The 13,440-nt window shown below is 41.0% G+C and overlaps 1 protein-coding gene across 1 annotated transcript in view; it reads right to left on the bottom strand.

Moving 5' to 3' along the window:
- The window catches only part of HHIP (hedgehog interacting protein), a 116,064-nt gene extending 102,630 nt beyond the window's left edge, over positions 1 to 13,434 (bottom strand). The window contains exons 1-2 of the mRNA XM_006169492.2: positions 12,764 to 13,434; positions 6,353 to 6,545 (exon numbers count right to left, since the gene is read on the bottom strand). Coding sequence (XP_006169554.1) covers positions 6,353 to 6,545; positions 12,764 to 13,042 — 472 coding nt within the window. The 5' untranslated portion in view covers positions 13,043 to 13,434. The remainder of the gene's footprint in view (positions 1 to 6,352; positions 6,546 to 12,763) is intronic.
- Positions 13,435 to 13,440: the final 6 nt, after the last annotated feature.

Raw genomic sequence — 13,440 nt, 5'->3', positions numbered from 1 at the left:
CCATGGTTTGAGTCCCAGACCTGGAGGTTTGCTTTCTTACTTTCCTTCTCTCTCTCTGGTTGAATTAAAATAAATAAATGAATAAATAAAATTAAATAACTAGTTCTTTTTTAAAAATCTAATATGTTTGGGTCAGTTTCATATGGGTGACCTTTCCGTTCAAGTCTCAGCCTCGGTTGCTTAAAAAACATGCAGAGCACATGCAGTGCCCCAAATCCAGACAGGATGAAAAAGGGATTGCTACATGACCATCCTGTATTGGGGGTGGTTTCTCCCTCTTTCTCTGTCTCTTTCTGGTTAGTACATGCACTCTCTGAAGAAAAAAAAAATTGGTTTTTCTTTTTTTTTTTTTTCTAAGAAAGATTTTTTACTGTAGGGCACATGCACTCACTGGGAGAGCCAGAGAGAGAACGAAAGCGAGAAATCACTCTCCAGTGAGGATAGCCATGACACAATCCCTTTTTCTTCATTCTCCTCTCAGGATTTTGGACATGCATGCACATGCACCCAGCATGAATTTTAAGCCACCAGGTCCAGGACTTGAACCGCGGTTGACTTCATGGGAGTTCAGCAATGTAACCATTATGCCATTTGCTGGTCCCAAAAACCTAATACTTTTAGTAACACTTTACCTTAAGCAACCTGACTTTACAAGGGAAAATGATGAATTACATTTATGTTGTTGTGAAGAGCCACACAGAACCTGGCTGCAGGGACTTGGATTATCATTTGTTGCTAGGAGAGATGAAATTTACCTAAGGATAGCCTTTTTGTGGAAGAATACACTGAAGAGCATTTTACTAAAGCTGTGTGTTTAGCCCACCCTGGATCATCATAATCTATTAATAGATCAATGGATGATGGACATACACTGATTATTCTAGCAGCTATAATTTTTTTAACTCCTAATAAAGTATCAAGTATTCTGGCCATGGTCCTGAGTTGGCAATGTAGGCAGTAGCACATGGAACTGCAGTGTAGGAAGCCACATGGCCACTACAGTTTGGGATCTCAAGTGGACCTGAAACCATGCTGAGTGGGCTTATACTCCTCATCCCCAGTGGGAGGGCTGGGGGATAGAGACTGCAGTGTGACAGGTCCCTATAGAGAGTACCTGTCTATCTGTCTCTCCATATGCACATGTACACACAATTGTGCCCATTAATAAAACAAACCAGGGGCCAGCAAATGGCATAGAGGTTACATCACTGGATTTCCACATGGCTGATCGTGGTTCAAGTCCTGGACCTGGTGACTCGAAACTCACGCTGGGTGTGTGTGTGTGCATGCCCAAGATTCCAGGAGGAGAATGGAAGAGAAGGGATTATGGTATGGCCATCCCCCATGGGGGGTGATTTCTCACTTTCCCTCTCAGGGTTTCTGTCTCTCCATCTCTCTCCAGAGAACACATGCTTCCTAAGGCAATAACCTCTAAAGAACAAAAACTTTATATAAAAACAAAAGTATCTTGAAACTATTCTCCTGGAACGAATCTCTTATTCTCGTGGATTATGAACCCAGTCCTGCTGTACCACAAAAATACTCATAAAACACTGATCTCTAAAGTAAATACTCCCCATGAGGATGCTGATTTCTGGCTTTCTTCTCAGCATGTACCCTAGAAAAAGGTTATCTTTTCCCCCATTATACCCGTCATGCTAAGGAAATGATGCTACTCATCAGGATAAGGGAAAACTGAGTCTCTAGTGGTAAGGCCTGCATTTTCTAGTGGAGGTAGCGAACTGATTTTTTTTTTCTATAGGGTGTGTGCATTTGCTGGAAAGAGACAGAGACAGTGAGAGGGAAAGTGAGAAATCACCCTCCAGGAGGGATGATCACACTGCAATCTCTTCTCCATTCTAGTGGAGGTAATGGATTTTTTAAAGTGGGTTTTGCCATAGGATCTGTGTGCTTTATTGGAGAGAGAGGAAAAGAGACAGAGGCAGTGAAAGGGAAAGTGAGAAATAACCCTCTGGGGGGTGGTAGCCACACTGCAATCCTTTCTCCTCCACAGGTCCTGGGCATGTATGCACACACACCTAGCGTGATTTTCAAACCACCAGGTCCAGGACTCAAACCGCGGTTGGCCATGTGGGAGTCCAGTGATACAACCATGGTGATCTGCTGGCCTGGAAGGTGTGTTCTTTTTTCTTTTTAAGAGATTTTTTTGCTATAGGGTTCTTGTTCTTGCCGGAGAGAGAAAAAACCAGAAAGACAGAAAGCATGGAATCAGTACTCCCCAGTGGGGATGGCCACACCATAGTTCCTTCTCTTCCATTCTCCTCTTGGGATTTTGAGCACACATACACACGCACCCAGTGGGAGTTTAAAGTGGCTGGGTTCGGGACTTGACCTGTGATCAGCCATATGGGAGTTCAGTGATGTAACCATCATGCCATCTGCCTGTCCTGGTAGTGGGTTTTTAATACACCCATCCATTTGCTCTGGTCTGCTCTTCGTGGGATTAATAAGACACATGTGCAAGACATCTGGCTGGGGTGAGGCGTGGTGATGGACTGGAGAAACTTAGTAGAGGCACGCCCTTGACCTTGGCCTTATTAGCAACAGGATTAAACTCATTGAACTAATTGTGTGCAGACAGTTCACACAATAACCCACTGCTAAGGAGCTGATGTCTAAGAGGAATATAAGTCATGCTGGGCATACAGAAAGAAGCCAGAACAGTGGATGTCCACGGATCTGTTTTCCTATGCTGTACTATGCTGTCTTCTAGTGATCAGCAAAGTGTGTACTCTGCTCATTCAGGTACCTGAGAGCTGGGCAAAGAAGTCGTGGGGTTCTTGAATGTAGTTTCAGCATTTTTAGACGCTTTAAGAATTCATCTCCCTAAGTAAATAAAACTTTAGCATATGCTCACTATATTGCTTTTTCATTTCTTCCCCCACTTTTGGGAAAATAAGCAAACCATAATAATTTTTGAATTAAAATGTCTAAAAAGGAGTTAAATTTCAGGTGTATAAGTCTTCTAAAGTGACAGTCGAGCTTTCTTAAAGCCAGGAAGGCAAAACAAAGGGTTAGGTCATTAATATATTTATTTCTTCATGTTTTGGGCAATAGGTAAGTAAATAAAAGATATTCTGGAATTGTTTTTTCTCTCCCCCAATCTATTTTACCAGCTTTTAGTAAAATACATCCCTTAGGGGACCTTTCTCTTCCAGTTTTTGATCTGTAGAAAGATGAGGCTGTTAGCGATACGGCAAATAGTTTCTTAACAAATAAATAAATCAATCACAAAGTATCTATTTTTCATAAGTTGAACTTCAGAGCAAAGTGCACCGTATTCTTACATAATCTTAAGAAGGTGAAACTATCACAAATTTGCCTTTGTTGCAATTTCTGGAACAAGAATTGTTGTAGAATTCGAAAGGTTCAGGGGCTAAGGGGAGGATTACCCTTTTATTCATCATACTTTAGGGGATGGTAACCTACCTGCCTAAGATCAGTCTGGCTAAATCGATTAACATAAGTAACACAAACAGTGTGTGATTACGGCTCACTTTGGGGACAAGTATTTAGAATGATTATTAGCCTTTGACATACACAGGGGCCAACCATGCATCCCTAAAGCCTTCCAGAGTTTCTGGAAAGCAGCCTTGAGGCTCCATCTACCTCTAGCGAGGGTCTTTCATCTGGTTATCTTTCAAGGCAGCCTGGGTGGCCACCAAAAGCCACTTGACATCTTGATGCACTTCAGCAGTTTTACATATATACAAACTTTGTAGAAAAATAAATTTGTCATTCATCACCACATATGTTGATCTGGGGAGTGAGGTGCTTGCAGTTCTGGCTCTGAGCTATTTGCCATGCTCTCTTTCAGTGGATATTGTGTTTTTCATCATTGTTTTGGAAGCTAAAAATAACTTCCAATATATAAAGACACCCACAGATGAAGCCCTAAATCTAGCCTGTTGTATTTATCTAAGGTAGACAAACATAAATGAAAATACTAAGTGTTGATGTGACTTTTAACGTAAAGTCCTAAAGGCAAACTTTCAAGTCGGAAGTTTGAGAAGTAAACTTTTACGGTATCTAATCTGTTATCGCTCCTCTGTAGGCCGTCAAGGCACCCGTGACCTTCGAAATGTGATAAAGAGGAAGAAGCAGCTGCTTTAAGAAAAGTTTTAGAAACATGGGTCCGGTTTATAAAGACAATAATAACATTTTCACACTGAATGGGTTTGGATCCATGCTATGCCTTATCAAAGGAAGCTAGCAGTTCGAGTCAAAATGTTTACTTAGGTTAAGAAAGTTCTACTAAAAAAAATACAAAAATCTGTACTTTTCTGGGTCAGAGAGCAAAGCAAAATGTACATAGCAGTTAAAAAAAAAATCTCTACATGCATCCCCTAGTTTCTAAAACTTTTTTTTCCTTCAATTCCATTGAGTTTTATAAACTGTTAGCTTCAGTAGATTTGTGTCTGACTCTGCCTAAGGAAGCAGACACTGTCTTGTTAAAGTCTTTTCCTCCTCTACGTTGATTGATTATTCTAATTAAGGCAGCAGCAACCAGTTTACAAACTTTCAATGACAAAATTAATCAATGCCCACGAATCTATTGAGTTGTTGGTAAAGTCATGATGCATTTACGTCATGACTTTTCCAACAACCCAGTTTATGTTCATTACAGTCCAAAATATGATACTAACCAGGTATTCTCATACCATATACATGAGAACTTTTCTATCTGTCCCTGACCACCTCCTTGTACAACTTTAAGGCATTTTTTAAAAAAATAATGATTTTATTTCATTTTATTTATTTATTTTAATTTGACCAGAAGAGACAGAGTGAGAGAGAAAGAGAAAGTGAGGGAAAAGGAGAAAGCGAGCCACCAGGTCCAGGACTCAAACCACAGTCGGCCATGTGGGAGTCCAGTGCCCTTAACCACCATGCCACCTGCTGTCTCCTGATTAAGGCATTTTTAGCCTTTCCAGAGGTTCAGTTTTCCTCATGCGTCAAATTCCTATCTACCTCACATGGCTTTTGAGGAGCAAATTCATCATTATATGGGCAAGTATTTTGTAAAGTGTTACGTTTTGGGGTTCTAATCACAGAGTACATTAAAAGTCAGGGAGTATTTTCTTTCTTTCTTTCTTTCTTTTTTTGAGAGATTTTCACTATAGGGCGTGTGCGCTCGCCAGACAGAGAGAGACAGAGAGACAGAAAGCGAGAAATAACCTCCCGGGGGGGGATGGTCACGCCGCAATCCCTTCTCCTCCATTCTCCTCTCGGGATCTTGGGCATGCACGCACATGCGCCCAGCGTGAGTTTTAAGCCACCGGGTCCGGGATGCGAACTGCGGTCGACTACGTGGGAATCCAGCGACATAGCCATTATGCTAACTGCTGGTTCCCAGGGAGTATTTTCCAATCACATACCAGCTGTGAGGAAGAGAAAGGTGCCTCAATCTTGATATGTATGGGGAAAAAAGATACCAACAAGAAATGTATGCTAATAATCCAAAATGTGTAAAGATTACCAACTATATTATCAGTTTAATGAAAAATACAAAACATTTCCACAAATTCCATATGCTGTTTTTAGACTGAAATGATAAGACTCCTTTAGCAAGGATAGACGTTATGAACTTGGAAAGGTTCATTATGAGGCAAAACGAGTATTTGGAAAGGTAAGATTTACTTTGTAACTATTGTAATAAAGCGTTTAATTTAAGAACAGGTATCTTCAGGCCAGTTATGTAGCCTATTGGTTAAGGGAGTTGGAGCCCACATGGTCTACCCCATGGTTTGAGTCCTGGACTCAGTGGCTTGGAAAACACACCATGCCTCTGTGTGTGTGTGTGTGTGTGTGTGTGTGTGTGTGTGTGCGTGCACGCACCCCAAATTCCAAAAGAAGGAATAGAGAGGGGATTGCTGTGTATTCATATTCTATAGAGAGTACTTTCTTCCTCTCACCTTCTCTCTGTCTCTCTGTGACAAGTGCATGTGTTCTCTGACAAATAAAACAAAATAAACAATAATAAAAAGAACAGGTATTTTGCAAGGATATTTTAGAATGGTTTATTTATGATTTTTTTTTTTTTACCTGGAATATGGCCCCGGCAAGTATAAAAGAATTCTTTGCAATAGTCTTTGCAGAGCAGGGGTGTGTGTGCGTGCACGCACCCCAAATTCCAAAAGAAGGAATAGAGAGGGGATTGCTGTGTATTCATATTCTATAGAGAGTACTTTCTTCCTCTCACCTTCTCTCTGTCTCTCTGTGACAAGTGCATGTGTTCTCTGACAAATAAAACAAAATAAACAATAATAAAAAGAACAGGTATTTTGCAAGGATATTTTAGAATGGTTTATTTATGATTTTTTTTTTTTACCTGGAATATGGCCCCGGCAAGTATAAAAGAATTCTTTGCAATAGTCTTTGCAGAGCAGGGGAAGTACTAGGTCTCTTTCCAAGACGTCTCTCTCAGGTGAGTGGAACAGGCTCTGAGAATATGGAGAACAAAGTGCACATTTGATTTCCTCCAGTAACTTCCCACATTCGGTGTTGTTGGTAACAGAAAATATCTGAAAGCCATAAATCAGAAACAAATGTCTTTTTAGTTATGTGAAGTTAAGTTCAGTTACTTTATTTTATTTTATTTTATTTTATTTTATTTTCAGTTACTTTATTTTATTTTACTTTTGCAGTCATGTAGGTAGAAGTGTTTAAGGTAGATAATCAAGTTTCCTGAAAAGAGTTACAGCGTCTTGGGACCAGCAGTTAGCGTAATGGCTATGTCGCTGAACTCCTACGTAGTCAACCACAGTTCGAGTATTGGACCTGGTGGCTTAAACTCACTCCGGGCGCATGTGCGTATGTGACCAAGATCCCGGAAGGAGAATGGAGGAGAAGGGATTGCAGTGTGGCCATCCCCCCTGGGGGGTGATTTCTCACTTTCTGTCTCTCTCTGTCTCTTTCTGTCTGTCTCTCTGTCTCTTTCTGTCTTTCTGGAGAGCACATGGACCAGCGAGTGGCGTGGTGGTTAAGGCGCTGGACACTCCCACATGGCTGACCGGGGTTCGAGTCCTGAATCTGGTGGCTTGCTTTCTCACTTCCTCTCTCTCTCACTCTCACCCCTCTGTCTCTCTCTGGTCAAATTGAAAAATCAATGAATGAATAAATAAATAAAAATAATAATTATTAAAAAAAAAACTCTCAAAAAGAAAAAAAAAGAATTACGGCGTCTTGATACAGCCTGTGTAAGGATGCAGGCACAGTGGCACTGCATCTGCAGCTGGAGTGATGAAACAGGACAGGGATGCTTTTTATTCTTGCAAATCAACGTCTATTAATCTGCCTTTCAGGGGTGAAAATTTAAATGGCACTTATATATAGACTTTTAATCTTCTATTACTTTATTCTGCCTTGGAATACATACTGAGTGACACTAAAATTCCAAATATCTTTATCCAACTGTATGCAATGTAGAATTTCTTTAAGACAGATTATTTGCATCTTAGATAAAAATCTACGTTGTTCCTGGAATTCTGACTATGGTATTCTCAAAAATGTATTTGAATTACATTTTTTAAATTTCAACTAACTTTCAATTTACAGGCTGCACAGGGAAAGTCTTCTAGAGTGGGGAACTAGCTGCCTCCCATGTTTATAAAAGTAATATCCAAAGCTGAAATCAAATAGGTTTAATGCCATTTTTTATGATTCAATATATCTTAGCCAGAAAAAACGTAGTAACTAGCTCCTCAGGTATGTTATATACATGAATAAATGCAAGAGCTTAATGAAAGTGCTTTCATATAATATTTAGTAAATTTTCATGAGAAAAGTATACATTTGTCATCATCTTTACAACAATAATGTCTTTTATTTCAGCAAGACCAATTTGGGACTTTTTGATTCACTGAGACCAAGAGTCGGTCTTGTGGTCTTAATACTAACTTTAAAAAACTGACTTTAAGAGCTCCTTTAAGAAACATATTAGGTCATTGGAAAAGTCTCGACATGTTTTTCTATGCAAAAAGGCATCATGACTTTCCCTAGGACCCAAGAGAAGACAGTGTGAGCACAATACTTGAGGCAATAAATGTAGTGCTCTCTAAATCAAGCACCAACTTTTTGTATTAAAACACACCATTTGGGGATAGAATTTAATACCTTCTTATTCACTATGTTTTTTTTCAATCCACTATGTTTATTTCTCTAGAACTTAAAAATAAGTTTAAACTCTAGATTACTGTTTAAAGTAAATATTTCATTTAGAAGTTGAGGTTCCAATAGGAGTAAATGGTATGGCCTCTACTTTTCAGAATACTAATGTTCTAGGTGATTATAAAATTTTTCCATCTAAAAGAGTAAAGTAACTTTAAAAAATGATTACATGCAAGTATGCTGAAATTTGGGCATGTCATACTTAAAACTCCAAAAGAAGTCACCTTATTTCAGAAAAACGACATCCATGAGTATTGCAATCCCCTACAATAACCAGAATTTACTATTAATTACATTTCCATGTGAAGTTTTATCCACTTATTTAAATGACAACTGCTTAAATGGTTAAAGTTTTCTAAGAGGAAACATACACCAGACACTTAGAATTTGCATTCCAAGAATGTTTTAAATGTCTTATTCTCTGGCAGAGTCACCAGATCTATTCAATATTAATAGGCTTCAACTTTGTTCTATTTGTTTATCATAGAGCAGTCCGCTAGGAGCAGGACAACTGCAGAGTGCTGAAGCCACCTCTTTTGCTGGCTGAAAAACTGGCATGTAATTACCTTTGGTTTTATGGCAAATACACATGCTTCCATTTTTTATAGCTGAAACAAAATGATCCCCATATACATGGTCAGCTGCTATCCAGGAAGAGCTTGATTTTAGTGCCTAAAGAATTTTGTCTTTTACAATTTTTGGAATGTGTCCTGGCCACAAGATCTCTCATCAAAAGTTTCAGAAATAGGATTCAATAAATTATCTGAAATCAAGTATAATATTATTCTTTTGAAAGTTTCCTGCTGTTCCAGCCCAGCAGGATGGTAACATTTTGCTCTGTGTGAGGTCTGCAGTGTAAATACCTATTTGAAGATAGATAAAGCCATCATTCTAGCTTTGGTTTCAATGAACCAATAGTCTTACTGAAGTCAATTAAACTGACTCAGCCAAAGCTGCAACACTGTTTCAGACAGATGAGTCCTGATGTGGGTAGGGTCATTTTCTTCTTCTTCTTTTTTTTTTGGCCTGTGTCTGTGTCTATCTAGGTCCTTAACTTTATCTCCACCAATGCCATCAGTTTTAGGAAGAAATCGAAGCTAATTTCCTCTTTTAATTTTTTAAAAGCCATATACAAGATCATCACATTATAGTGATTGAAACTAAATCCACTTTAGAAATTGTGTAAAACTTTGAAACATTATTATAGCACGCCTAGTAATGACTGTGGGTGTTGCTGACTAATTTACAACATCTAGTAGGGTCACCTTTTAATCTTCAGCTGCGTGAAAGTAAAATTCATAGGAGAAAGGTAAAATAAATACTGGAATACACAGTAAAGCATGGCTTACAAAGATAGCTTATCAACAAATAGTAAAATAGGTGACAGAGACCTCCTGTATTTCTCTTTATTTATCAAGTAACTACACAGAGGGGACAAAAAAGCACCCACATGGGCTCGAGGAGGGGGGCAAAAGAAGAAAATACATGGCAATATATTAAGATGTCATCTTAGGATCACTTGGTACACAAAAAGTTATTTCTAAAAATCGTATGCCTACAAGGTTGTTCAGCTGTTGGGTAGAACACATGCGTCCCTGTACTATAGTGCTGGATTATGTCATTAAAGAGTTCAGTTTCAATTTTAGGCTAATATGTAAATAGATCATTGTACTAAGGCAGCTGTTAAAGGGACCCCAGGATGAGTTATTTGTTTAGTTGGATGTGTTCAACAATAGCCTTTGTTCCTGAAAGAGCCAGAGCAAACAAATGATTGTAAAAGGGCACACTTGAAAACAATTACTTTTCACCCATTCCTTGACAGTTTTGGCTGTGAAACCACCCAAGGTAGAGAGAGCTTGTATGCCTCTGTGGCTCCAAGTTAAGTTTTAGAAATGGGGGTATTTCAGTTGGTTGCAGATTCAATTTGGCTAATGAGAATTAGATGCTTTTAGCATGTTGTATTCTGGAGCTGCGAAAATATTGCTGAGACCATGTAACTTCCTAAATGTTAGTAGAGCTTATCTGTAGTGGCAGTGAACAAGCCCGTGACAATACACAACATTATTAAACTAGCCCCCAAATGAGAATATAAAAGCATAATACCATGGCTAGAGAATTAAATTCAATGCTCATGAAAGAAATTTTGTTTTTCTAGACACTGGATTTAATTGCATCGCTTAAGATACTCAATATTCTTACCTAGTTTGCTACTATCTATTTGTCTAAGAAATTCCCCCCCACCCCCCTTGGGAAAAAGCTCCCACTGTAGTTACTTGAAAGGTTGTAGAAATTTTTCTGGGGATTTTTTTTTTCCCTTTCATAAACAGAAAAGGGGCCTTTCAAATAGCTATCATCTCCCCTAAATACACATTATGAAATAAGACCTTTACATATATTATAATCCAGGAAGGCTTACGGGAAAAAGGGAAACACTGACGTTTATTATAAAATAACATGTTTTAAAAACTATTAAAAACCTGAGAACTAACACAGCTTGAGAATGCATATGCATGGCCGTATCAAATCTCTGTTTGGAACAATTTGAGTATTGTTGGTTTATAAACCACTTGTAATGGAACCAGCAAAGTCGAGTGTACCAAACTTCATTCAGACACATTTTCCAAATGAGTAGGGGCTTGTTGGAGATTGGAAGCACGTAAAACAGAAAGGAATGTGGACAGCTAACGTGGCAGATCACTTCCTAAAGAATGATTTCTTTAAAAAAAAATTTATAGAACTTCTTTTAAGGGTTATAGCTCCCATCAGTCCCACTCTCCCCTCCCTTTCCCCCCACTATATTTGGTTAAGGACAAAGTTTTCCTTCCATATGTTCCTGCAACAGCTCAATATTGCAGGGGTCTCTACCGGTAGACGCGTAGTGTACACTGCACACAGACTCAATGGCCAACATTTCTAAACGTTTCTCTGAATTTCCTGGTTCTTTAGCGTTCCTGGTAAAATGCCTAAAATGATCTGAATGTGGCTCTTCTGTCACTTAATTCAATCACTACCCAGGAGCTTAATGACATTGTTTGGAATAAAATGCTGGAATATCTGTTCTCTGCTTCTCAGAATGCTGCTGCATATGGTATGAATAAAAAAGGAGCTGCAGCTGAAAACCTGCAGCAAGACAGTTCTCACTCATCTGGGAACACAGAGAGTTGGACAAATGCTCCCTCAAAAGGCATGAACATTTGGACAGAGCTGGGGACTGAAAGAGAATGATGTTCTCTAGTTTCACCCATTAGTGAACCAACTAACAAATACAATGGTGTTGTTGTTATTCTTTTGCTATAAGCAACAGGACTCTGTGTGTGGGCAGCACTTTAGTGGGGAGGAGGATAAGTCGACCCCTTTTTGTCCTATTGATTTTTTCCTATTTGCATGACTTGAGCAAATTAAATGATGCAATATGGCTTTTTGTTACAAAACAAAGTGAGAGATACCACCCAGACACATATGTTGATTCGTAGGAGCTGTTTACATGAGAATAGAGTGAAATCTACCGTGAACTGAGCATAAAAATTAGATTCAGCCTGGCTTTTTTTTTTTTTTTTTTTAATGCCTGGGCCAGCAAGACTGAAGCACAGGTTTTCCAAGAGTCGCTGAGACTTTGACAACTGCAGTGTTGGAACAGAGGAATTCTTAATTAAACCTAAAAAGGGGGGAAAGGAGGAGGTGCAAAGACACCTGATTGTTTATTTCCCGTGCAGTGAGTGTTCATGACCTGACCCAGCAAACGCTGCATCCCATGGCCAGAAAGAGGTTGCAAACTCAAAACCAAGCGTGTCTACACTCAACCTACGCCCGTGTTTCTATTTGGCTAAATCGATGAACACAAGGAAAACGTAAATGCTATTAATCTTAACGCAAGTTCCTAGAAAAGATCTTCCGAGACAACCATTCCTTGGAAGCCTGAATTGATCATGTTACAAAACGACGGGGAATCCTCTCAAGGTTGTGCCATCACCGTGCCTCAGCACAATCTCTCTCTTGGTTTTCGGGCTCTTAAACCAGAGGACCAAGGGCTCCCTTTCACTAGTTTAACTAATGCAATGCAAGACACCCCCCTCTGACGGGGCTGAGGATCACAAACCAGCCAAGCTCCCACATCCTTTCCGATTCAGTCCTCGCCCATCCTTCTCCCTAACTGAGCACGTGGAGAAAACGGCACAAATCATTTTTACCCTAGAAAAACAAACCGGAAACCACAAGCACCTTAATTTACAATTTCCCCGCAGCCAATGTCCGATTTGATCCAAAACACACTGTTCGTCTCGATTCTTTTCAACTATCTCCCAGCCCAGGACTCGGGTACCACAGAAGTCTACCTTTTCTGAGACAAGCCAGAAGGCGCAGCATCCTCACCGCGGATTCTGGGGGCGGGAGAGCTCTGTGCGCACCCCGGAGGGACCCACAGCCGCATCGCGTTAGCGCGTTAGGAAAGTTACCAAAAGAACTCCCCGAACAAGTTTTACCCTCCTTGCAGCCACGGGCACGGCCAGAGCGAGCCCCGCCGCGCCCCACGCAGCCAGCGTGCCAAGTTTGCATCCGCGAGGAGGTGAGTTCCTACCTTGTTCTCCAGGCGCCCCAGCCCCGGGCTGTCACTCCGCGGGCAGCAGGACAGCCGCGGGTAGAAGCCACCACACAGCACCTCTCCGCCACTCAGCAGCTCCAGCTGGGACATCATCCGCCTGTCTCTCCTTTTCAGGCGCTTCGGGGGGTTCCCATTGAGGCACCTTCTCCTCCTGGCTCCGCTCCCTTCGCTTCTTTCCCCAAACTTAGCATCTCCTTCAAAGAAGCCCAGAGCCACGGCCAGCAGCAGCAGCTTGAAGGAGAGCATCTTGAGCATCGTCTGCTCGGAGCGGCAGGGGCTGGGCACGCGAGGAAGGGGGGGACGCCACTGCCCAGCAGGGGCACTAGGGCGCAGCCCCGGGAGCAGGCTGCGGGGTGGCGGGGCACTCGGGAGCCACAGAGAGGTGGCAGGGGCGAAGAAACTATGTCGCGCGATGCAACTTTGCCAAAAAATCAAAGAGGAGGCGGCGATGGGTCCAACGCCTTAGGGGAGGCGCGGGAGCGGGATAAACTTGTGCAGATGACACCGTGCGCGGTCGTGCCAGTGTCAGTTGGGTTAGGGGCTTCCTGCTGCAGCGGGGAAGTGGGAGGAGTAGGAGGAGTTGCAAGAGGAGGAGGACGGAGAGGAGAAGACGGTCACCGAGGTTCACGTGCCCGCGTAACGAGAGTTTAGGG

Source organism: Tupaia chinensis, unplaced genomic scaffold, assembly GCF_000334495.1.
Source record: "Tupaia chinensis unplaced genomic scaffold, TupChi_1.0 Scaffold147069_1, whole genome shotgun sequence".
Taxonomy (NCBI): domain Eukaryota; kingdom Metazoa; phylum Chordata; class Mammalia; order Scandentia; family Tupaiidae; genus Tupaia; species Tupaia belangeri.
This window is presented reverse-complemented; position numbering and strand designations above follow the sequence as displayed.